Source organism: Megalops cyprinoides, chromosome 16 (genome assembly GCF_013368585.1).
Source record: "Megalops cyprinoides isolate fMegCyp1 chromosome 16, fMegCyp1.pri, whole genome shotgun sequence".
NCBI lineage: Eukaryota > Metazoa > Chordata > Actinopteri > Elopiformes > Megalopidae > Megalops > Megalops cyprinoides.
Genome location: NC_050598.1, coordinates 20,165,243 through 20,191,703, shown reverse-complemented (window position 1 = coordinate 20,191,703; position 26,461 = coordinate 20,165,243). Strand labels below are relative to the sequence as shown.

The following is a 26,461-nucleotide window of genomic DNA, read 5'->3' as shown; positions in this document are numbered from 1 at the left end:
GTCCAGCTGTTCGTTCAGAGCTAATTGTTCTGATGTGAATGCATTCTAAATCTTAAAATTGCACCAAGAGAAATCTGAAGGGAATCACAATATCCCCTGAAATATTTCCATGACTGTTTTGGGACAGTAAGAATACAGAAACATCTAGAAACCATGGCTAAGCTCACATAGTCTTCAAATATACAGTAAAAGGCAAAAATAAAAGAAGTGTACAAACATGTGTTATTCTATTTGGAGAACTCAAGCTTTGGGGGCTTCTTCTCAGTTTAAATGAAAATAAAAAAGCCTGATTATTAAATGATCAATACATACAGTACTGAATCTATTGTACAATTTACACAACAGTGGGATTTTATGATTTCATGAATGATATAAACAACATTCTACAAACAACATTAATCTTAAAAACTCAAGCAATGCAGGAAATTAAACCAAAATGTACTTCAGGCGAATGTGGAACCTTCCACTGTGCCACCAGAGGAAGGTAACCACGTTTTGTCAAACACCTCATTTTTCAAAACCTCAACATGATAACATTCACCAGAGGAAGGTGCATTCTTTGACTCAGACTCTGGTGTAAACAGTTTCTGCTTAAAAGTGGAAAACAGTGTTTGAAAGAAATTGAGCATGACTGGAGACCTCATATCAGAAGACTAAAACAAGTTTAAAAACTGCTGCCAGAAAATAAATGCCAAAATTACCACATGTATTTTCCAGCTGCTATAGTTTGATCATTTTTTATTTTCACTTTTTTACGAGCTGCACAGGTGTTTTTATGTCAGTAGTAGCGGTTTGAATACAATGGTCTGTATGCAGCTTTGACCCTACAAAGATAGAGATGTTTCAATGATTGGAAGCTGTGGTTCTTTGGCAATTTGTTATCATGTTCTTCCACGTTTTTCACTGGATGACACATTTTGCTTTTTCTGTGCAGAGAGTGGTTATTTGATTGTTGCTTGAATTTAAAACTACATTTCTGTCAAATATTTACTATACAATTGCAGCAGCAATTCATTTTTTCTACAAAAAAGCAAACAAAATTGCTATATATTGTTTAATATTTTCTCAAGAATAGCAGAATAGTGGTGCTCATGTCAACATGCTTTCTCTGATGTTTCAATCAGATACTTGCTACTCCGAAAAGAAAATAAATAAAAAATACTGAATAATAAAAAAAAAAACATAAAAAGGTGGTGTTTGGGGGGCTAGTACCAGCGTTTTCAATTGTATAGCCACTGCAGTAAAAAAAAAATCACCTTATGAAATAAAACCAAATCCAAATCAACATAAGGCACTATGAGAGGAAAAAACAAACAAACAAACAAACAAAAATATAACCGAACGACCAGTGCATGCTCTGAACGGACCACTTCCGCCCGTGTCCACTCTCAGGGGGTCAGAAACAAGGCGTCGCCGAGCCCTGCTCTGGCGCGGGCGATGATCTGCTCGATGCTGACGTAGGTGCCGGCCACAAAGCCCACCAGGCCGATGAGGCTGATCACCACGTTCTTGAGCACGACCAGGGGAGAGATGCCCTCTGAGTGGAAGGTGAGGATCTGCAGCACGGGAGGGAAGATGAGAGCCAGGGCGCTGCTGCTGATGGAGCCCACCAGGGAGATCACCAGGTCCAGCTCTGGAATCAGGATGGCCAAGATACCTGCAGACAGGGAGGGCGGAGAGTTCATGTCCTGATACTGTCCAAACTCTGGGCATCCTCAGAATACAAGTAACTACCAATTCCTTCCGGCGCTTACAATATCAGAAGCACAACAGCAGCACAATGATCTGCTTGTAATGTTCTGAGGGCGTCCAAACAGATTTGAAAACAATTACACCAGCTCCAGCAATACACCCGGCTAAGTAATATAACGCAGAGATGCATGAAGGCGGTCCGAAATCAAATATTGGCTACAAGAGAGGAATACTATTACTATTACTAATTAAAGATCTTGGCATTATGTGTTCACAATAAGGTTGGATTTATGATCAAATTCAAAGGGCATCTATTATGTGCCTGTTCATTCTGCCAGTCGATCTAAAGCCTGACCTATACAATGTATATCATGAAAGAAAATAACATATTATTATGGGATGGGATGACCCAGGAGTGAACTCCCAGAGAATAAAACCAGACAGGCAGTATTATAAACTCAGCTTTACTCTGCGCTCCCTAAACTTTCAGTATGACGGTTTAAAATGGTGAGTTGATGCACAGATGTGGGTGACACAGCTGAGTCTTTTAGAATTCCTCCAATTTCACTTTGACATTATCAGCAATGTCTCAGTGTCCTGAATAATACACATCACACTGTAATTGCCAAAAGCCTGGTCCCTTTCCAAATGAATTAAAAGAATGTGACATGACCATGGCTTAAAAGTCAATTCCAAATACTATTAAATATGTTTTAATTCATTATTTTAGAAGAAACAACCATGTGTAGAAACAGATTGCCAAGTACTGCAAGCCTAGTCTCATACCATCAGTAAAGCATGAGCTGTCTGCCAGTTCCAGTAAGATGCAGCTCTGAAGCACTACAAAGATGCATGAGAAACTAAAACTGCTTGTGTTTCCAATGGCCCGAAACACTGCCAACATGACAAGGAATCCAACGTTTTAGCCTCTCTTTAGCTGAATGCATAATTTTTCTAACATTACCCACTTAAAGGGCAGTAATCTGCTAGTTATAATGAAATGGTCATATTCACATTGGCCATTTAGAATATGCGTTAAAAGGCAAAGACAGCTTACGTCTTAACACTTTCTGGCTCTCAGAACTGTCTGTTTTTTCTTTCTTTTTTTATTTGCTGCAATTTCCTAAATGCAGACAGCTTCTGGATAGGCTCTTGCCTCAGGCACTGGCCATGCTGAGATAAATTGTCTTAAGGCAATGAATTTAATGAATACAGCAAAAAATGTCCATGTGTGCCCCTTTTATTTTTGGACAAAAAGCCCCTGTCTTGTGTGTAAACAAAAAAGCGCAGCAGCCTCACTAGGAGCCAGGGGTAAACTGAAGACACCAAACCAGCATGAGGTCTTAGTTTTCAATGCTACTGCTATTGCTACACAAATACTCTGTGCTGCAGAACGACTCTATAAATGTTTGTCAGGGAAACAGTGTTAAAAACAATCATTTTAAATACTGGTTTATGTAAAGCACAGCTTTACATTGTGATGTAAAGCATAGCTTCCTTCCTATATATCAGTTACATTTACTCATACGTTAACCTCACTGTTTAAGCCATATATCTTGCATTAAAAATGAAACAAAACACAACCATCATGGCTGCTGTAAAGACTCTGAGAAGCCAGGTGAACCTGTACGCTCATTCTCTCTCCATCAATGCTGAGCGACAGAATAAAATGAAAATGTCACCGTATGTCACGCCTGCCCTCTTCATATTACCCTCTCAATCAGTTACTTTTGCTGGATGAGAGACAATTTTTCCATCTGTTTTACAAAGACATGGCTGAGTGTTCAAATTTACAGCAGATCTCTGGGAAGGAGGGATGTCTCTGCTGTTTTAACAGATTAAAAAAGCTGATAAGCATATTGCCAATTCAAATACCAAAAACAGAAAGAGGCCTAAATTATACACACAAAGCATTCTAGGAAAAGGTTAGAGTCTGACACTGCCAATTAATATTAAAACAAATGTTTAAATAATGTCAGTGCAACACTGAAAGATGAACATGGTTTCCCCTATGTCTTGAGAGGGCTCAGTGTGGTACATACACATGTATGTACAACTTGTCAGGTAGCAAATTAAGCCATGTCTGCAACCTGCCACATGCAATTGTCATTCCTCTTTCAAAGTACACAGTGATGGTAGAATGAGCCCACAAAACTGGCCTGAGTTCAGCCTTGCTGTTCAGTAGCTTATGGTGGAAGTGAAGATAATACAGTCAAATTGGATCCTAGTCCTGTGCATAGGGGCTCTCTCTCCAATTTACAGTGCCCCTTCAATCACACAAATGCGTAACAGCAAAAAATCTTGCAAAGCAATATGTTTTGCTTAAATTAATGGCAGGGTCTAGTTGGAATTTTGTGACTGGGTAGTACAAAAATTATAAAAAAATACAGTAACATTTTATTACAGTAACATTATTTTACATTTAAATGGTAACATATTTGTACGACTAGTTAATCTAAAAATTTATCTGGATGGAACAGGAGAGAGCTGAAGACAGACACAAATTGGACAGTTTACAAGTAGCAATAATTTGGGCTGGACCAGGCTGATCAGCATGGAGAATGGGACAGGGTCTTGACATAAACTCATTCATCAGTGAAAGCCATAAATAGTCAGAGTAGATTAATTAATTCTTTTCTAAGGTGATCAAGGCTGCCGCCTGCTGTTTCTTTGAACAGGTTACAGGTAGTCAGTATCCATGAATGCACCTCCATTTACCTATAAACACCTGTTTTCCTTCTGATGTGAGAAAATGCACTTTTCATTGAGTCAAGCCCAGAGTTACACTTGTAAAAAAGAGGTGTAGCACTAAACAAGAAGAAGGCACATGTGGAGAGGGTCTGCACAAAGAAAAAAATGTGTTGCTTCGGTCACACATGCGTGGTGCTGCACCGACAGACAGCAATGACATTGGACATGAGTGATGTGGTACACCACTGACCTTGTTATAGTCAAATTGATCACGTGAAGAAAAAAAAAATGTTTTAACAAGTTACCAACTCCCCATTTGTTTACAGTATTGACTTATCACCTACATCATACAATGATTTTTATTATTATTTTTATTATTCTATTCATCTGGTCTCTGTGAAAACTGAGGTCACTATGTGTTCAATTAGCACCAGGTATTCATTTGCCCCTGCATCTAGAAACAGGTCGTTCCCATGACATTGAATAGGACAAGAGACTCTACGGTCATGATTGCAAATGAAATTCAATTTTAATTCACAGCTATACTGCCCATAACATTTATTTAAGTTTTGCAGTTTCCAAAAATACACCACACACATACAGAGCTGTGCTGATGACCAATGACATCAGAGACCAGTGATGTAGTACTCCTTCACCAATGTTAAATTACATGCAGAATTAAAAAAAAAAAAAAAAAAAACTATTAAAGTTACCCACTTCCCATTTGTTCACAATGTTGGCTTATCATATACATTATACAATAATTTTCACTTCTCCAATGTGCCTCTGCGGAGCTGTTTGAGAAAATCGAGGGCTGCAATCCTAAGCAAAGTGCCATATGAATCAAGTATTATTATCAACATCATTATTATTCTGCAGGTTCTGTATTTTTTTGCCAGTTGTAAGAGAAAGTGATGACAATAAATTGACACCAGATGCTATGGCAGTCTCTCTTGCACCCTCAACATGGCTACTACCATTCAGACTTAGTAAAGTGCACTTTACAGTATATGGCATCACTGTGACACTTGACAACATGTCCTTGGTCAAAGTAAAGAGAAAAAAAAGAGGAAACCAGACACAGAAAAAAGCTAACAAAATTGATTTCCATCTTAAAATGTTCCTCTCCTGGCAGGACAGGTGCCCTGCTACTCCGACACCTGTGGACAACTCATAGCAAAGGGCATGAGGGGATTAAACTAAACAGAGAGAGCAGAACAGGCAGCTGGGCCTGTCCAAATAAGTGTCCCATGCTGTTCACCCTTTTCCTCATTTCTGTTTTCCCTGCAGTGCACAGCGGGGATGCGGTGGGCCTTTTACATCTTCAAACACGCGCAGGGCATCACGTTCCCTCCCGCTCCTCGAACACGCTCGCTGTCACTTGCCATTTCTTTGATAGTGACTGTAAAAGACTTGTCCGGAGCGCTCTTTCCTCACATTTGACACACATTAAGCAGGGCGGATAAAAGAGGCTTTGAACCCCCCCCCCCCCCCCCAACCCAATCGCCTGTATTTCATTTCTGTCAAATTACTCTGGAAGGGGAAGGGGAGGGTTCGGCCTGCTGCTGACGTTCGTGTGACGTTCTGTGCACCACACTGGTGCGAACGCCAAGAGCCCGTGCGCCAGTCGACCGCAATGTATGCTTAGCAAGCAGCTTGAAACCAAGTACGAAACTTCCTAAAGCAATCAGCAGTGACACGGTCCCCAGAGAGAAGGAGATACTTTGAAGGTTTGGCGGATCTTCTGCAAAACAGATGGCAAGGCCAGTGCTGATAGCAGGCATCCCTCTGAGAAGAACCGAGACCCATAAACGAAGTTCAAACAACACTATCGTTTCAGTCTATACACAGTATAAGTCTCAAACAAATGAATTTTGCAAAGCTACCAAATTAGAAATTATATATAGTGCAGGGTTCTTATTTTGAATTTTAAACAAGAATTTTGACGTTTTGAAGCTAAATCTGAATTGATTTTTTTTTTTTTTTGAAATTTCAACAGCCAATGGTCTCCATGTCTTATTTGCTTGAAATATTTTAATTTTTTTAAATGTAATGGCTATGCCATTACCTCAGAAAATAAGCGTAACAGAAAAAAATCTGATCTGTTGGAATCAAATGACAGAAACATGCACAAATCAAAGAACCATGTAAGCACAGGCTGAAAGTTGGTTTAACGGCAACATAAAACAACAAATGATCTGGATCCAAATGAGAACATCACATAAAATGGTATTAACCACATGGACACTGTTTGTAAAGCCACTTGGCGAGTGGGAGGTTAGTGTTCGGAAGAGATACGGGTTTGGAGGAAATAAGCTTAAGGCAGCCAGCAGGCATTGTTATTGAACAGCACAAGGTCATCTCGCTAACAACCTAGGGGTTTTACGCCTCATCGACAGTCTTTTAATTCCTCCTCCAAGACTATTGGAGAGGACCGAGTGCGAGCAAGTATAGTCCCAGCACTGCTTCTCTAATCAACTCAGAGACTGCGGTCTTCAACTCAGCAGGTATCCAAGAATGAGCTTCCCTTTATTAATTGCCACATGCATTCATCAGTCCTTTGACAACAAAAGTATGCCTCTGGTTTGAAAATTTATTTGTCTGCTTTTTAAACTTGTTTTAAACATATTTATGTAGCAGTGAAAAACCTAATTACAGTCTCCCCACCCCGCGTCCCCAGCCTCCAGGCCTCATATGTGGTACTGATTTATAGGAGAGCAAGGAGAACTGAGAGACAGACAAAAAAGGAGGCAGTGAATGTGAGTGGTTATCAACAGCAGCTTCACGTTGCCTACTCTTTGCAGGTGAGCGGTCACACCGTGACACAGTGGCAGTGATATCCATCTCAGTGTTGGCCCCTCCCGTCTGATCACCTTGAAGACCCTGCCAGACTCCAGCACGCTGCAACCTAGTACAGCAATGTGTCAGGTAAAAACACAGACAGAATCGATGAGGCTGTGCAGTTGATTTTAACTGAAGAAAATTTGAGTTTTTATTTGCCATATCAATGAGCTAAGTTGCCCCTAGATGGAATTATCTGAGAGGCAGATGCACAAATGTTGTCTTTTTTCTAGGAAAATTTCAAACCCTCATCCCACAGCAGAGATCTGATCAAAATGTGTTGTATGCACCAAAGGGGGTGTTAATATTTCAGTCAGGGATGTTCCTTGAAGGACGTTCCCACCCCTAAGCATGTGCACTTCATGTTGAAGCAAAGGAAAAAAAAAGATCTGACACTCCCAATTTGCATGGGAAAACAAGGCACTGGCACAAAAGCCTTGATCGATTGCTCTGTGTAGCTGTGGGCTGGACTTTCATATGACTGATCTACATCAGACAAGAAGTCTGAAAGTCCTTTAGTATACTCAGGAACACATCAATAAAGACGACAGATAAGAACACAGGCCCTGCTGTGAGCACTGCATGACTGCAATTCAATGCTGCTATTATAATATGAAGGAAATGGGTGCCCCTTTTTTCAATTTTTTTAAACATAGCTGGCGTCGCTTTCTAAACAGCAGTATATAAGCTGTAAGACATGGTACCTTATGTGTAGGGTCTATTTATTATTCCCATATGCATGGAGAAAAGTAAACAAGACCAGCAGGACTTATTCCTTTCTTCCTAAACTGAAAATAGCAGGTTCACAAAGCCCGCTATTTCCACACCGGCAACTCCAGCATGCATGACAACAATTTTTCAGCAGCATACCTGCCAATTTCAGTTCTTTCAACATGAACCAAGTTTTCAAATTATATCCTGGGGAGACTTCTCCACTTTAAATTAATATTCATGCCAAACACAATGCATACTTATTTATCGAGCATACTTATTCCTTCAATGCCTAAGACTAAATAATGGATGCAATCTTCATACTAATTGTCTTTCACAAGCAATTCACAGCCAGATTGCTGTAAGACATCAACTAAAATTTTAACTTTGATCAGGACATAACTATAATCTAATAAAAAAAAGAAAAATCTAAGATTAATGGTTTCCGTGATTTACTTTTGCCTTTTCTACACTATTGTATATAAATATGGACTATGAATCTTGGAAACCCAATAGCTTGTACCACTTTCAACTTTAAAAACATGTTTATCAATGCTTAATTACTAAACTACATTTATAGGAATGGAGAACTGCTTAGCTTGGTGACACAGGAATGAACATGGGGAAAAAAGTACTAAGTATGTAAAAAAGTACTAAAGCCCTAAATATTCTGCTGTAAGTCTGTGTTGTGAAATAGTTCTGATAATTCCCTTATGAAAATGTAGAAGAAGGAAAGAAGTCAAAAGGTGTCATACAACAGTAAAGAGACACTTGACACACACCCCACTTACACTCGTATGAAAAAACAAACAAACAAAAAAAAACTGAACCGTTTTGTGTCTTCCCCTCCTATCTTCCTTCAGGATCACCTTGAGGCTGTGTTCGATTGCTATGTTAAGTCAGCACATACGTCCGCTCTGCAGAGAAGAGACCGATACACCCTGCCAAATGTGAGGCTGCTGCAGAGTTGCAGTCAAAGCACTTTCCACACTCAGGCCCCTGCAAGTCGGCCGTTCCATCTGCACACACAGCAAGGTTTCAGGCCACCCTGGTTGGGTGGGCAGTGACCGGAGCTTGGAAAAGTAAGATACGAATCTCACGTATTTAGAACTTTTTACTACTCAAAAATCCAAAATGTAAATTGAGTGTGTAGCCTACCCCCACCCCCTGGCAGTAATTACTCATGACTGTGCTAACTAATCAACGCACAAAGGCTAACAGCCATTTATGCTTCTGCCATCAGTGGGAGGGTTAAATGGGCTGTAGTGGCCATCACGTCTGAGGCTGTTGTGTGGCGCTATGGTTAGGGACCTGTGAGCAGAGGATTGTAAGTTTGGTTGCCCATCACATCACAGCCAGTGGAGCCCTTAAGCAAGACACTTTACTTGAATAACATCAGTAAATATCTAGCTGCATAAAGAGCTATTATATTCAAATGCAAGCAGCAGAAGTAAACAGCTTTTCCATCAGGAGATGCAAATTCATCATGCAAAAATAACAAATATAACTACAATGGACAAAATGTAAGCACAGTGTAGCATGCAATTATACACCATCTCCTAGATTTTTAGGTCAGTAGCTCTTTATTCACAATAGAATCAGATTAAGTATTACTGACTATAAATTTAAGTATAAAGAAACAGGGGGCTGGATGATGTCAGCTGTCCTCTGACTAAACTGGAGATCATAATCTTTTGTCCTTTTTTGTTTCTTGAAATCTCTGATTGCTACATTAGGAGATGAAAAAAAATCCAAAGACCAGAACACTTCTAACTGCTGGCCCTGTACTTATTTCATGAGTAATCTTTCTACCTAATAATTCTTTTTTTTAACCAGACTTTGAATAAAAATGATGGAAAATTGGCCTACATATTTACCTCATCAAGATTATACTGTATAATACCTTAATGTCAGGCATTGCAGACTGCCTCAACCATGTTTCACCTGGTGCAAAATCACAACCACATGTCCGCACATTGCTTTGCTGCCTGACATATCCCGAACTTACAAGTTCCACACCTTTACCCAAAGGTCTCGCACAAACTTGCCTGAGGTTATCTAAAACAGTAACAACCCTGCAAAACTCGAAGGGAGCTGACAATGTTGCTTTCAATAAACTGCCTAGAGCAAGTTAAAAATTAAATAAAAAGACAGAATCCTGTACCAGAGCTGCCAGACCAAAGGTATATACTACCACAATTTGTATGGGATGTGTATGAAATACTTAATGCATATTCCATACTAAAAATGTTTGCATCCACCTCCTTGTTGATGCAGTAATGGCTATTGGCTCTGTCTTGCTCCGTGGGGTAATTTTAGATGGGCTGGACTGTTTTATTCCTAGAACACGATCTCTTTGCTCTAACATCCGTTGTCACAATTACCAGTCATTTAATGTGTCTCTGCCATCATTACCATTTGCTAGCACTGGCTTTGTATAATCTGACCGTGGGCTTTTTTTGTGAAGTGGAACCTAAAATTATGATGCCATTATGTTTCGTACACATTGTTTGTTTTCGGTGATTGTTTTTGTTTGCTACCTTGCTATCAATCTGTCACTCTCACAAGCTCTAGCACAAATCCTGACAAATAGCAAAATGTGACCATCAGACCATGTCTGGGACCAATTCACCAGCTGTCTAAAAATGGTTAACTAAACTGGATGTCCAACTGATTGCAATTTATTTGTATTATTACCCTGAAAGGTACTGCAACTGAATTTATTTGAAAATCATTAATACATACAAGAGGAAGCTCCAGCCAGGAACACCTTCAAGTACAGACATAAAACTTATCAATAAAGCTGAACAGCTTATTTGCACTGCAGGCAGAGTGTGAGGTGGGGGTGCACAGAAATGGCACATGGAAATTAGACCTCCAAAGACAAAGCACATATGCCTACAACATCATCATATAACTATCATATAATCACAAGATAATTCATCATCATCATAGTTTTGGTGGAACCTGCCACATCAACATAGTACAATACAGCATTATAGCAGAAGAGCATTATAGCAGAAGATACATTACCATATTTAATAAATCTGCTAGTTCTTCAATGATCCACACACATACAGTTAGCTTGGAATGTCTGTCTGTCTAGATCAAAGGGGACAGTAATGACATTTTACCACTAGAGGTCAAAGTTGTATCAAAGGGACAAGGCTCTGCAAGGTTCTACTGCTAATATGTAGTTAGTTTTCTGTTTTTCTGTTCTCTACCAATCTACATGACAATCATTTTATAACAAACATTTACTGAAACTATAATGATATCCAATCGCTTCATTAAGCTGTGATTTGAAGTGAGCAATACTAAAAAATCGGTTAAGTGACTAACCTCACCTGTGGAGTATCTCGTAAGGAAGATAGTAGAGTGGGCTAAGATTGTCACCTGGCAGAGTAATTAACCTTCTGGGGTCTGACACATACTTAAAGACAGGTTTAATGTTATGGGACAGAAAACAGACGTGTCTCAAACAAATGTGAATTTTTTTTTCTTTTATTTGTAATCCCCAGCTAATCTGTTTTAAGCATGATCAGATTCACCTGTACTATTATACTTTATATTTTATCCTGTATGTCATTTTCCTGCCTAACCCTCAGACTTGTTTGTTTGTTTTCACACAGTATCCTCATGACAGGTGATATACTTCTCACTCTGTAGTGTGTGTGTGTAACTAATTGACAGTAGAGTGTTTCAGAATTTCAATTACTCACTTTACATAACTTATCCTAATAAATAGGTCATTATCTTCACTTGGGGAGTACTGAAAAGACTGCTGCAGCTCTGCATCTTTCACCTGTATAATTTTGGCCCTAAATGACTTCTGTTTTGTGTCAGTGAGGAATCATATGAGAAATCTTTAATAATGTAACGTCAGCAGACCAATTAGTAAACTCAGACAGGGAAACTGCCTTAAGCTAGTCCTGTGAATTTACACGCAATGGAATTCGCTCCTGGTGTTTTTTTTTTTTTTTTGTTGAAGGAGATCACAAAGACGGAACAAATGAGAAGAAGGCTGCAATTTAATTGAGATGTCCTTTCAGAAGAAAATTGTTTACAAAGTGCTAGTGCCTCAGAGAGACAGTGCCAACAAGTAGGTCAATATTTGGCAGTGGTTTGAACAGATTCATAACAAGAAGGCAAAATGAACTATATAGACGAATGAAAACAGATACACACACACACACACACACACACACACACACACACACACACACACACACACTAAAGAGATTAAAATTAAAAAAAAAAAAAAAAAAAAACAATGCTGTTATTTGTGTCACAGTGGACTTACTGTGGGCTTTGTGTACACACATAACTCTCGCTGTGAAGTGATATCACCCTCAAGACATCATCAGCTAAAGCAACTTGTAATTTTTTATGACATTTAGAATACTCTGGTGCTTAAGAGTCTTTTCTCTAATCTACTGTCACATGAAGCTAATATCCAAACAATCCAGTACGTTTACTTGTGGTAAGCTACAGATTTTCGTTCACCAAGTTTGGGGGCCAGCAAATGTCCCCCTACGAAATTCACCTAGTATCCACCCTTGGAAATTACAAAAACTGTCTATAATATACAAATCAACAATAAAGAGAACTACGCTCTACTTTACAACATTTACAGTTACACAACTGTACAGATCGAGACCAAGGGCAATGTTTACCCTGTAAACACAGCAGTGGAAATCAATGAAGCTAGGTTGTGGTTACCCAACTAGCAAAGCCAGCTGGCAAGCTGCCTAAAAACAGATACTACACACTACTTCAAATCAAGAGGATTGGTTTTCCTTCTGTTGGTGAAACTGTATACCATTCAAACACATGCTCACACCCCCAAGGGACTGCTGCAAATATAATGATTGCCAACCTGAATAGTGCAGATCAAAACAACAAGAAAGCAACTGAACTACATATTTACTCAACACCTTCAGTAAAGACCAAACTGATCTCTGGAACAATCATTTCCACACAAATTCCATTACAAATTGTATAAAGTTATAACTTATTTCATTCCATGTTGATTACAGTGAAGAAACAAGGCAAACCAAGCTCATGTGGCACAGATATCTACTGTCTAATTATCTTACTATATCTAATAATCTGTTGTTAAATGTTAGTTGTTTAATCAGACTGTGTTTATCCATTATTATGACTTAGATGAAGATCAGACCACATTTCAGGAGTAATTAATGCAGGAATGCAGGTACATCCAATGGATTCACAAACCTCTCTTGCAACTATATAAGTACAGACAGATTAAGTTAACCTGCTGACATACAAATGAAAATAAAACATGTTACTTTAAAATATATGTTAAACTATATATGTGACAATTTGTTCTGCATGTATAACTGCAACTCTGTACTGATACTCAAATACTCTTTACCTTATACAGACACTATGGAGAGATCATATGACAAAACACCCTCATTCAGATATACTGCCATAGACTCTGTGAAACTTAAATAATTCATTTGTGTAATATCATCCTAACCCATACATTTTAACTTGTCAAGTGACAAAGAAAAAAACAAACAAACTGAAAATAAGGAGGGGGAAACACAAGTTACAAGGCATAATTCAGGAAACAGTCATTGCCATGGCCTTGGAATATTGTTCAGTTTGTGTGAAGTAATGTAGGTTAAAATCTGCAGTGTAACTTGACTTTATTTTTATATAACTAATGTTAACAACAGAGCAATGTTTCAGTGCATGTCTTTCGCACAATCTGTCTTATCTAGAGTGTTGGTCTGTTGTAGCAGTCAAGGCACGATTCCTCCTTCAGGAGACTTCGAACATCTAAAACACCTTGCTTCAAGCTGCTGTGTCATTTTACAGCACAGACTGTGCCAATAGGTGACTAGAGACTGCCAGACAGAACAAAACAGTGTTAAAATTACAAAAGGCCAAGAGAGAGAAATATAGCAAGGTAATTTAAAAAAAAAAAAAAAAACATAGAAAAGATTTTTCATTTATAAAGAAAGTTTGAAGGAAAATAAAGAAAAAGACAATGTCAAAGTATTCTTTGGCACATACTTGTTTTGACTGTGAAGCCCTCTAATCTTCACCAGTAAAAAGGCAATACAAGTCAAAAGGGTGACAACGTGGGTCTTAATACTGCTCAGTTTTCAATAATTATTATACTGCATATCTACTAAATGTGGGAGCTGTGTAAATCAGTAAGCTTGACAGTGTCACACAAAGGATTAGGTGGAACCTTTGTTTCAGGGTGACATTTCAATTTGCTATGAACAAACTACTAACTACCTTTATAAAGCAATGTCTTTGGACTTACAAACCATTTGAAATCAGCACATTGGCTGAAATCTTGATTTTGCCCAGTCTTGACATTCAGATCAATAGAAAGTATGACTCACTGACTAATGGAAAATCAGTAGTCAGAGGCAGTTGGTGGATTATCAGAACCATCACTGACAGGCCTCTGTCATCCATCTTAAATAAGTCATTTGAGTTTTGCCATTGGGTGTTAGTTTTGACTTGTACACGCTTTGTTTTATAACCCATTACTTGTAACTTTGAAGATTTGTGTTAGTATGCTTTTATGGTACACAAGCCTTACAACGTTCGTAACATTAATGTGAGAAATTAGTAGCTATGCTTGCTTGGGTAATGTTAGCTGACCAACACCTAGCTAGCCAGCTACCGTAACCTTGGTAACAGTAGCTAACGTTAACATGCTACTTTCTAACATGGCGATTGACTCACCTACCAACGTCACTTAACATTTGGCTTCACAAAAGGCTAACATTGTATAAAGTGTAGCGGACGAGTTTGTTTTTTAAAGCACTGTTCTCTTGTTTTTGTTGTTGTTGCTGGTTCCCGCTATCTTGGCGCTAGTGGGAAAGCGGAGATGTATACAGTGACGTAATGACGTGTCTCTATGGTGGCTCTCTAGCCCGTGGAAAAGCAAACTGGTTCTTAGAAGGTTCGCAAGGTGAACCAACTCTCAACCGGCACTAGCACCAGCCCAGAACTAGCACCTAGTTCACGTTGGTGGAAAGGAGGCATGACAGATATCCCTTTTTCATGCAGAAATCAAATTGAATTTAAAATAAAAAATAAAATAAATAAATAAATTTAAATCATATTTACCACAAGGTCTCAGTCCTTACAAACATTGACTTACTTACACCATTTAAATACAGTGACAGAAATAAATATTCAGCTTTCCAAATGTTTTATCATCAGTATTGTCTGGTATGCATGATTGCCTGAATATTGACAATGGTTGAATCCTACATAAGCAGCAAGCAATTCAATATTTATGACGTTGCACAAATCTCAAATATCATGGCAAATTGGATAAAATGTGCCCCCCCTCCCCCCAACACATAGTTAGCTTCAATGATATTTGTGAGTCACCCCTACCAGAACTTCTAACACAACTGGTGATGAATTTTGATCAGCAATGCATTCCATTTTTCATACCACTGCACTGTACTCTAACACAGAGAAGACATAAAACAATTCTAATGGGACATAAATAACTGACAAGCAAGAGCAGGGGAAAAAAAAAAAAAAAGTTATATTTAAGTTGCTAGCCACGCACACATTTCCACATTGCCACCACTCTAAAATGAACTAGGTCTCCGCATGTAAAGACAATCAATGATACATATGCATTGGATATCTGTTACTGATGGCAGACAGTGAGCTGCTCCCATTTTGCATATTTGCATATCTTTGTGGATGCTTGGTATCTACTGTGCATGCACAGCATTTGTATGCATTGCCGCACAGAGTAAGAATTACATGTGATCAGCATATGGGAATATGCATAGCCAGGAGATTGTTAAGGTATCCAAATTTAGACCACAGCATATTCATATCCGTAGATATGTCAAGAATTACTTAGTACAGAGAGGTCCGGAGCAAACATGCATGGAATAATCACAGTTTGCAAAGCTGTTGTGTCCAAGGCAACAATATGAAGTATGTTAGTGCTGAAGGACATGGTATCATGATATACTGTCCTTGTTCTGTTCCAAGGAACAAAACCAGAAGTCTGAGAAAAAAAACTGTGAGCAATATGATGACTGGAAGCAACACTGCCAACAACAGCATTCTAGCACTACTCCAGAATACGCTACTGACTGAAAGCATTTACAGCAAAGAGGCTTGAGTAAAAATGGGCTAAAATAAGATGTCAACCAGATTAGAACATATGTATAGTATGAGCATCTCTTCCTGAAAACAATGTATTCTATGAACACTTTTTAAAGTATGGTGATTTCATGCCCAAGGCCTGCAGATATGTAACCAGCGCAAGATGAAAAAGAGAAATCTACAGAATTGATGTGTTGGGGACTCTCACAATCTACACAGAAGAGTCAGAAGTTCCATATGAGGAAAGCACTTGGTTATACATGCCCGTATGAAAATAAAACACCTACTCACTCCCATGATTACACTGCCATCTCTAGTGTGGTCATATGGACAATTAATTTTCTTAGATGAGATCTGAAAGGAATAACTGATATGCAGTCACACGTTATATTATAATTCATCATTAAATTATTTTCATTATGTTATATTTCATTATGAAAATTACAATTAAAACTCTTTTGGTAAACCAGATGTACCAACAACATGGACTTAATTTTCAATCACAAGTCAGTCTTTTAGATCAATAGTTTTCATAATATTAAAGTGTTGAGAGAGAGAGAGAGAGAGACAGAGAGAGAGAGAGACAGAAACAGAGACAGAGAGAGAGCAAGCAAGTGAGAACAAGCCTGTCTCATCTAACTGCTCCAACATATTAATGGAGAACCATCTGGAAGAATGTGATATCTGTCCGCCAAGCAGCCATGGAAACGAGCCGCTCTCCTGACCGTTTGCCTCCCCACACCAGATCCCTATTGGTTGAGCCAAAGAATAGAATTGTGTCCAAATCCAATTTACTGAAATTGATGCTCGTTTCTTTAGAGCTGGGGCTCCAGAAGAGCCAAAGCGACCAGAATGAAAGGACTGAGCTTTCACACATTCGACAAAATACCTCTCACCGGCCTCATCTTTTTAATGGCTTTTTAATTTTGGAATGAGAATTCAGAATGATCTTTCTATTTATAGATATTAGCAAATTAACTATTATTACCTGGGTTTAGTTATAAGATGCTAGTTAACATATTTTGTGTAGAAATGGAAATGTGTTTTGTCACATGAAAATTTATTAATACAGTTTATACATTTATAGTCTTATAGTCTTATACACTCTTCATTTTACGAGTAGTTAGAACATTTTACTTCATTAATTCAAGAAAGAAAAAAAAACATGGATAAAAATATCAATGGAGTTTGTTCCATTCTGAGTGAATGTGGGAGTCTTCAACTGAAGAAATCACTGATGAAAAGGAATCAAAATCTATTGCTTCTGTGATCTAGAACTAAATTGCAATTACTTTCCCACACCAGTTAGGTATGGTTATCTGTGTTTGCGGATGGTGTTGTGCAACGCTTCAATACAGACCCTTCATACAGAAAACCACTTCCAGTCTCACACTGACCTACAGCCCTCTCCATTCATTTCATAAATATTTGCAGGCTGTAATTCCAAACACTACTTGTGAAGCTTGTGTGATGCAGTCCTGCATGTATTATAGCTAATGTGTGATGATCGCACCTAAAGCAACCAATTTAGATACAAATACAAATCATGTGTAACCATAAGGATGTGGTACTGAAGTAGCACATGAAATATGACAGGGACTGCTTCACCCAATGTTACATTTATCTTGGGGTGGAGCAACACTCTTCAAGTGACCCACCCCACTGAACAGTAGATGATGTTCCGGAGACACAGGAGAGCAGCTTGAACATCAGATATGCATTACAGACACAGTGTTTCCATTCAATCAGGGAAAATGTGTAAGAATTTTGCAGACCTGTGTTTTCACCTAGGCCTCCCACCCCCAATCCGCAAAAATGATGAATAAAAGAAGGCAATACAAAATGAAACAGTCTGTTGGCTGAGAATTCTACACAAAACTGCGTAAGTCAGTGATGACTTGAACAGGTGCCTGGAATAAGGTAAAAAGACTACAGGCAATCATCTTCAAGGAGATGCATTATAAATGTGCCTGTAGAACAGGAACTGTCAACAGTTTATTCCAATTCTACAGTTCTTGCATTGTAAGGCTTATTAACTACACTAATGAAGACTGACATCCTCTTTTTGAAGAATTTAACATAAATTAAAATAATAATAAAAAAAATCTTCATCAATAAAGCACATGCCCACAGGCTGTTCAACCTTTGAGAATTCTGGTTGCTGTTTTTACACACGATTTTGAATTCTGGGTTTTAAATGACCATTTCCAATAATATCCCCTGCCTTCAACAAACACTGACAATCAATCCAGGATGTATTTAAACTTACTAACTTTCACTCAATAATGAAAAATCGGTTTAGTCAGGGACTGTGTCAGGTCTGGAAGTGACAAATGTCACTCAGTAACAATCAAGCACTTTCATGAAATCTTTCATTGTGGATAAAAGGCCTCTATAGATAATCTGTTTACACATTTTTCTCTCTCTTGAAATAGAATCAACAAGTAAAACCAAATGCAAATCAATCAAAAAAAAAAAAAATGAACGCAGGGTGACGTCAAAAGTAGAACATTTCGTGATATCTCCCTCTGCACGATTTCCCTGCATTCTCCTCTAACCATGTTATCATCAAGCGCTGCGAATAGGAAAGAAAGAGTGGTGAGTCATACCGCGGCCCCTTACAGGTAATTTCGCTGGCCTTTTCTGATGCTGCTCTCTGGCTGTGCATCCATTTTCCGGTAGCTGCGTGCGCTTCCTGTTCATTCTGGCGTGGGATGCCAGGAATCCCAGATGGGTCTCCGGTGAGCTGGCACAAGCAGGTGAGCCCCGCCTTCCCAGTGTCACCCTCTGCTTCCGAAAGAGCATTAAACAGAGGCGCACGCGGTCTCAGCGAATGCGTGTGACTTCACATCCAGCTGTCAGGGTTAGGCGACAGACGGACAACATACCCAATCGTGCTGAAGTGTGGAGACTGCGCACTTCAGCACTCATCTGCCGGACAGCCCCTGGAAACAACCTAAAGTCCATGCCAACCATATAGACGGCTCAGATTCTGCCAACCGTGCAAGGCAAGAAGTTGACAAGCAATATAATTTCCAGACCAAAATATTTAATAACACTCTGAGTACAGTGTGAAATTTGCAGGGACTAGAGAGTCATTTATATCCTGCTGCAAGATGCAATAAAGACCTGAAGGTTGGCGTTTTCCCCATGTCAAATATCCCCTTGCCTTGGACCTGTGGACTCGGCACATAAATGCTTTACCAAGGGACAGGTCCATTGGTAACTACAGCACAAGCTACATTCAAGTCTGTTTTGTCAAAAGTGTGTCCTAAGTATATGCTACCTCAAACCTCAGAAGGTCACGGATTGCCCAAGGCTAATGGTCATACTGACCCACTGACAGAAGACAGAGATACACTGAGAGGTCAGGCTCAGCACACTTTGATTGTTGCAGGATGCCCCTGGACACAGAAAATTTCAAACCAATTTGTGCAGTGCACGCTGGGAGAGATTGCCAGGAAGCAGAGACAGATTATAACAATGAGCCTAATTAAGAGCCTTTCCCATTCAATCACAATTGTGATCATAATAAGATATACTAGCTACCTGGCTTTTTAAACCCTGCAAATATAGGCCACTTGTGAGGCTCCTCGGGAAGCCAGTAACCATTTTTCACACTAAATGATAAATGCAGTTCACCTCATTAACAGCATTATTCCAATGGGCTAATTGCATTGATTCTGACTGGGAGGCTGCGTTCACAGGATCGAATACATTTACATAATACCAAGTGATGAGCTGAGCATTTAATTAAATGGCCCCTAACAAAAGGTCATCGGTGTGCATATGGAAGACAAGAGTTAAACTTAGATAAAAGTGGGGCAACTGCACACTCAACTGTTCCTCATTTAAAATGTATGAACAGGGATATGGAGTAAGGAGGAGTCTTTCAGGGGGTGGGATTTTAATTACCCACAATGCATGATACAAAGGATAGTGAAACTACCACCATTAGATTAATGGTGGCCATGCCTCCTGAAGTAGCAAGTGTTGTGTCCATACTCCTACTTTCTGAAATCCTGTAATACATTCCTATATTTGCCTAGTTATTTGTATCTCTAATAAAGGATAATGCAATGACATTATAGAAGGCATCTACATCATTCACCCAGGTATAAATGTATTCCTGGCAAAGAAAGAAATGTGCAAGTTTCACTTCACCACAATTCTGTTACTGACCACAATGCCCGGGAGCACTCAATAAATTCAAAAATGGATGATTTTAAATTTGACCAGTCAAGCCTAGAGCTGATAACTATAATAATGATGTTTAGTGGCTGTGGTGCTAATTTTAATTACATTCTTGAGAACAACTATTTCCCAAAGAGATGACACTAAACTGACAGTGCACAGCAATATGACTCAGAGGCACAAATTCATCAGAAAGGCCTTTAAGCTACCTTCTATTCTGGGTACAGGTCAATAGTGCAATATGTTTTCCAAATCACTGGCTGAGTAAATACATGTTTTAGAAGAAATAGTTTCAGGAAGATTCAATTAGGTTTGCTGTGCCCAATCTGCAGCAACAGCAAGATTGTGCCAATATGCTGCTCAACCTATAGGTGCAAAAAAGGGAGAAAAACAGTGTGAAGATATTGAGCACCTGAGTAAATGAAAATATCAGACAGAGTAGGTTGTTTACTCATTCCTAGGTAAAACAACATTTTTTTTCAATGTAAGATCACTTGAATGCTACAGAAAAAATGATGCAGTTCTCTTTGGCATGAACACGAATAAATGTATACAAATTGTTCTGGGCAAAAACAGCTGTAACTAATGGGAATATGTCTTGAAACAAAATGGTTTCAAGGAAAAGGCAGGCCAATTCAGACTCAATGCAGCGAAACTCATTCAGACATTCAATAGTGCATCAGATTATACATGGGTGAACTGAGGTAACAAGACTATTACTTGAAAAAGAAATGGACAAGGCTTTGGTGATTGCAAGTTGCTTTGGTCTTAATGGAGCAAGACAGTTAGCAAATGAGTGACAGAGAGACAGAAGAAGAAAGAGAATGAGTGTGAACAGAAGTCAAACTCAAGGGACCCTGAACTTTAAAAATCATTTCACAAGGTCATGTCACAATGCACAATGGCCTAATGATGACAGAGGTAAAAAAAATTCCTTTTCCAATTGAGATAATCCACATTTCTGTCCAACCATTTTGACCACTGAATCTGTATAGTTAAATGGTTAAATGAGATAAGTTATATTTCAGCATTTGTCGTTACACTCTGCCTAAGTTAGTGACTTTCTTCTCTAGACTTTCTCTTACCTCCGCTTCAATACTATGGAATTACACATAAAGGCTGGCATTTGTTCTAAACACACTGACTGTCCTCAAATTTTAGTAATCAATTTAAGCACCATGACCAGCCTGATGGGCAGTAAATGGTGGTCCATTCCTTTAATAATATATCAGAAAGAAAAAATGCGTTTTTGGTGGCCAGAGAAAATTTCCTTCTGTTATAGTACAGGAATTTTGTTCACAATAAAATGGAATTAAGACCAACAGTACCTTTAGGTCTTGACAGGAATACAAAAATGGTCTGAATATTTAGGTGATTTACTCACACTGACACCTGTTACATTCATGGGATACGGTAAGGGAGTTCAATGAATTAATTTCTGACATTCAACACAATAGCCTGAGGCTAGTTTTGCAACACAGCACTCATGCTGAATATAATTTTTAAGACATTTAATGATTAATAAATATTCTACTGTGTGTGATGCACAGAACAAAGAACATGGGGCCCCTGAGTATCTCAGATGGTAAAGGCTCTTGTTTCAAGCACAGGCTGTGCCCTACGGGCTGCGCTTGAAATCGACCGTGTCATTTGCTGACAATGACAGGAAGTCCACATTGGCAAATAAAATTGTCTGTGTTGCATCGGAAAAAAAGGGGTAGGTACGATCCACCAATACTCCAATTTGCCTCCAGGCACACTGTGGGAGTTGTAGTGTGAAAAATATTCACAGGAGGCATGTGTATCAGAGGACTGCATGCCCCCCATCCCCTTTCTGTGCTCCTTGGTGGGTTCAGCAGACGCCGTTGCAGTGATGAAAGCCTTGAATGCATCACTGGCAACTACTAAACTAGGGTGGAAAAGGGGAAAAAAATATCCAAGCAAATAAATGAATGAGTAACAATGAATAAAACTGTGCCTTATCAAGTGCAAATATGCAGTTTTGGTACATCTAAATGTAGACCCACTGTAGCATTAAAGTATTGTTCAAAAGTTATTAATCAACACTACTTTTATGGGAGATTCTTTGAGAGAATACACAGGTATCCACACTAGATGGGTTGGTTGGCCATTTTCAGCTACTTAACTCAAGCCACAAGCTCTAGCCAGATATACACATCTAACATAGATGAATCAGTGCTGCCTCTTGTTGTGCTTTCCAGCACTGTAAAGGCTTAAATCAAAAACCACCCAACCCACCCAAAAAGTGGGGGGGGGGAACCCATGCCCATCAGAAATATTTATTCACTGATGCGCTGCTATGGGAAGTCAAGCTGTGACACAGAGAGAAGAAATAAAAGTAGCTGGAGAGACCTTCGGGTATGGCGTCTGACATTCACCAAACCTTTCCGTGTCTCTTAATCGAACTGTCACTTCGAGTTCAGGCTGCTGCCTTTTACACAAGAAACAAGCGGACAAATGAAGTGAGGACCTAATGGCGCAGAGAGGAACCGGGTGCCCCTCCTGGCACCGCAGGGGGGAACGGTTTCACGCTCGCCCTGGGCGACTTCTTCAGGGGCTTCATGTCATCACGTGGCTCTTGCGTTTTCGTGTCACCTTTCGGTCCGCGGCGCAGGGTGCACGGCGAGCGGTAGCGCAGGGCACAGTCTGGGTTCGTGTGCTGTCCTGTCCTGTTTCCATCTAGCGCTAAACAACACGTCTGCCTCCGCTTTAATGCGAGTCTGAGGCCGACTGCGCGGGGTTATTCTGCTCTGGGCCAAGAGCGTTGCACCGAGCAGGCTTGCACGTGCCGCTGGTTCCATGCAGACGCGGAGCATGTGAAAACGCAAGGAAGCACTGCACCTCCTTTCACAGATTTGTATCGCAGAATCATTTTCAGAGGAACTTGTGCTCAGATCAGTCATATTCCAGTGCCTCTTTTACAGCATTAGCAAAACAAACAGTGGATGTGTGCACTCTACTGATGGGAACGGTGAAGGATCAGAATAACATTTTGTTTCTCTTCATAGCCACGCACAAACAAAGAGGTGGGTGGCCGTGTTTGCTGTGGAAATGAGTCACTTCACAAATGAACAAATCAGTGGGGTGCTCTTTAGGGTATACATTACAGAGGCCATTTCACTGCTCCATTCAAAGCTCAGAAAGCAGGGAGCAGAAAAAAAGTAATGGAACCATGAAGGGGAAGCAGGTAACAAGGCTGACTGGGAAAGATAATCAAAGGATTTTTTGTCCCCCCATGAGCAAAAGAAATGTTTTTTTTTCCTCTGGTGTTGACCTTACTGTGTGGATTGAGTGAAGCTCAAATTTAAGGATGGCTGATCAACACTGGTCCGTTGATCAACTACAATCTGCTCTCTAATTATCGCTGCCCTGAAAAAAAAATTAAACAGTGAGGGTCTGATATGTACTAATATGATTCAGGCTGTGTCACCCCACTTACAGCTCGACCTAATACAGCTACGAGGTTACCTTGCAACTATGATTAATTACAGCATTGCACTATTATAACACACCCTATAACAGCAAAGAATGTATCACTCTACCCTACCCCATTCTACAGCTAAGGGTGTAGACAGTGACAAACTACTCAATTCTTGATACTTAAAGAGTTTACTCTTGTTTGATATGTAGTGTAAGTAACACCGGTTTTTACACCTATAAGATGCTTTTGTCTCAGGTGATGAGCGCAAACTTTATTATATTTTTGTTTGACTGATGTTAAATGTTTTTTAATGGAGAAACTTGCTAAGATTTAGCCATATACACACACAATACATATTTTGTGATACACTCTTTCTAGCAGGTTTCCTAAGATTTCTGTGTCATCAGCAGTTAATCAAGTGGTTCACATGATTATTTTTGTACGCTAGATTCTTTGCAGATTCTTTTTAACTGAATGACAAATGTTGAAACCAGTATAGTATTTCTAAATTGGAACTTTAATACGCTTTGCACGTGGTGAATTTGTGTTGTTACTGCAGTCATCTGAGAACAGACAACTTGTTAATAGCAGCAAATTTGTGCAATAATAAGAAGCTACATGTTTCTGACAGTGTTGTCTCCTGCAATATGACTATGTTCCTTGTAGTTTCTCACACTCACAAATCCTCCACTTCTGTTGGGTTTCTGACAAGTTCAACAATCAATATCAGAGAAGAAATTCATATGTTCGACACTTTTTCATCAGTTTGGTCCTCAAAGGGTTTACGCTACTGAGCAGGTTTGAAGTCCTTTGTTCATGAAAGATACATGACTTCTGAAGATACAATTATGAACTACTTACTTCACAGTGCACAGAAGATGCAGCTTGCAAATACATATGAGGAAAGATAGAAGAACCCTATATTCAGCCCATCCAGTACTGCATGTTTAATGCCGTTTGATCCTCTGGTTCTAATGCCAGCCAATGCAAATGAGAGCCGTCGTCCTAAACCCATGTGTTCCAGTGTAAGAGAAACGTGGAATAAAACATTACGATGGACAACAGGCTTTTCAATTTGTGGTGTGCACAATAACACACGCCGCACAAAATGGCCTTCTGCGTTTGCATGTCACAATATGAACATTACATTACTGTTGCAAGCTGTCTATTTTGCATGCTTTAGACTACACGAGCAGCTGTGCAGCCGAATACCTGTGATCATCGATGGTCCATATCCATGGAGTGATCTCAAACCACAGAGTTCCAGAGAAGTTCCTTCTCTACATCACATCTATGTGATCTCAGAGGCAGAACATGTTGCACAATGATAAATCTGAGATATAGCCAAAAGTCTCATTGCACAAGTGTGGATTCAGCTACAAAATTTCTCAACATGATTGAGTAGAGCAGCAACAGATATAATTAAGCCGGGGCCGGGAGTGATTTCTCTTTGCTCACTTCTCAGTGTGATACTCCAGATACCATGCGTCCAATACAAAGTAAAGAAAGCTGATGTTTGAATAATGGAAACTGACATTCAAAACACTTAAACCAAATGATTGTGGAAGTGGGGAGACAGAGGTTGAATCAGTGAAGTGGTAAATGGAGCTGAAAAGTATTGTGACATCCAAGATCAACATCCATTTAGAGTATTTCAGTTACAAGATGATTCAATTTATTAAGAATCTATTTCATTCCAAACTTTGTAAGTTTTTCTTCCTAAAACTGCAAAATACACAAGCCTAGAGAGAAAAGTTCAGCAGACGCTACAAAAAAAAAAAAAAACTCAACACGTGCATTCAGTGCACTTTCATAAGCATTTAAACTGTGAACCACTTGCACAGGCTAACTAATCTTTACATCTTCAACATGCTCTGGTTGTGGGCGTGGAGAACAAAGACATGGTCAAGCAATCAGTGGCTGTGTGAAAATTCTGTGGCATGAAGAAAAGAATACTACCACAAGATACAATTAAGAGAAAGGCAAGCTGCAAAATGGTACATATAGAGCTCAGTGAGGGCAAACCTGCAAACTGATACAGGGCTCATGAGTTGCCTGCATCTACTATATCCTTGGCATAACCTGTTTAAGACAGCTAGTATTGCAGTGCCACGGCACAATGGAACTGCGTGTTCATTGTGTTCTCTCTATGGCCGGCCCCTGCCCGCTCCCATCCGGGTGTACATGCTGTGAGGCACACGCGGCATACGGTTCAGAGAAAGGTCAGCACCCCCCCTCGCCAACGCCTGAGGACATGCTCCTGCCAAGCAGGTCCCAGCATGGGTACCCCAACCGCTTTATGATACAAATTCAAATACGACACACGATCCAGCCTAAACCTCAATGGAAGAGAAGCGGTTTTCTCTAGACAAACACGGGTTCCATAAAGGCAAACGTGAGTGCTGACTGCCTTGGGGCTTGGGGGTCCTTGGAGGGGCCTCCCTCTCTCGCTCGCTTGCTCGATCTGACTTATTAATCACACAAAGATTAGGCAAGTCCTTTGGGCTTCCTGCTGCAGCTTCCCAGATTCTCTCTGTTCATGTGCTCACCTGATCCCCCCTCTCTGAGGTACAGCCCACAGCTGTCCATCTCGGCTCTTTATCCAGGCGGGCTAATTTGAGAACTTGCTCATACCAGAGTACCATATCAATGAGGCGGGCTGGAAGCAGTGACAGCCTTGCCCTTCTGGTGAACTGCTGCAGTTTTAATACTGCTAATACGGGTCAGAGAACTGAGCCAGGCAACGGAATA

The 26,461-nt window shown here is 39.7% G+C and overlaps 1 protein-coding gene across 1 annotated transcript in view; it reads right to left on the bottom strand.

The window, feature by feature from the left end:
• Positions 1-631: 631 nt before the first annotated feature.
• Positions 632-26,461, bottom strand: part of slc36a1 (solute carrier family 36 member 1) — a 64,765-nt gene continuing 38,935 nt past the window's right edge. Inside the window, exon 12 of the mRNA XM_036548863.1 lies at positions 632-1,657. Within this exon, the coding sequence (XP_036404756.1) occupies positions 1,389-1,657 (269 nt within the window). The 3' untranslated portion in view covers positions 632-1,388. The remainder of the gene's footprint in view (positions 1,658-26,461) is intronic.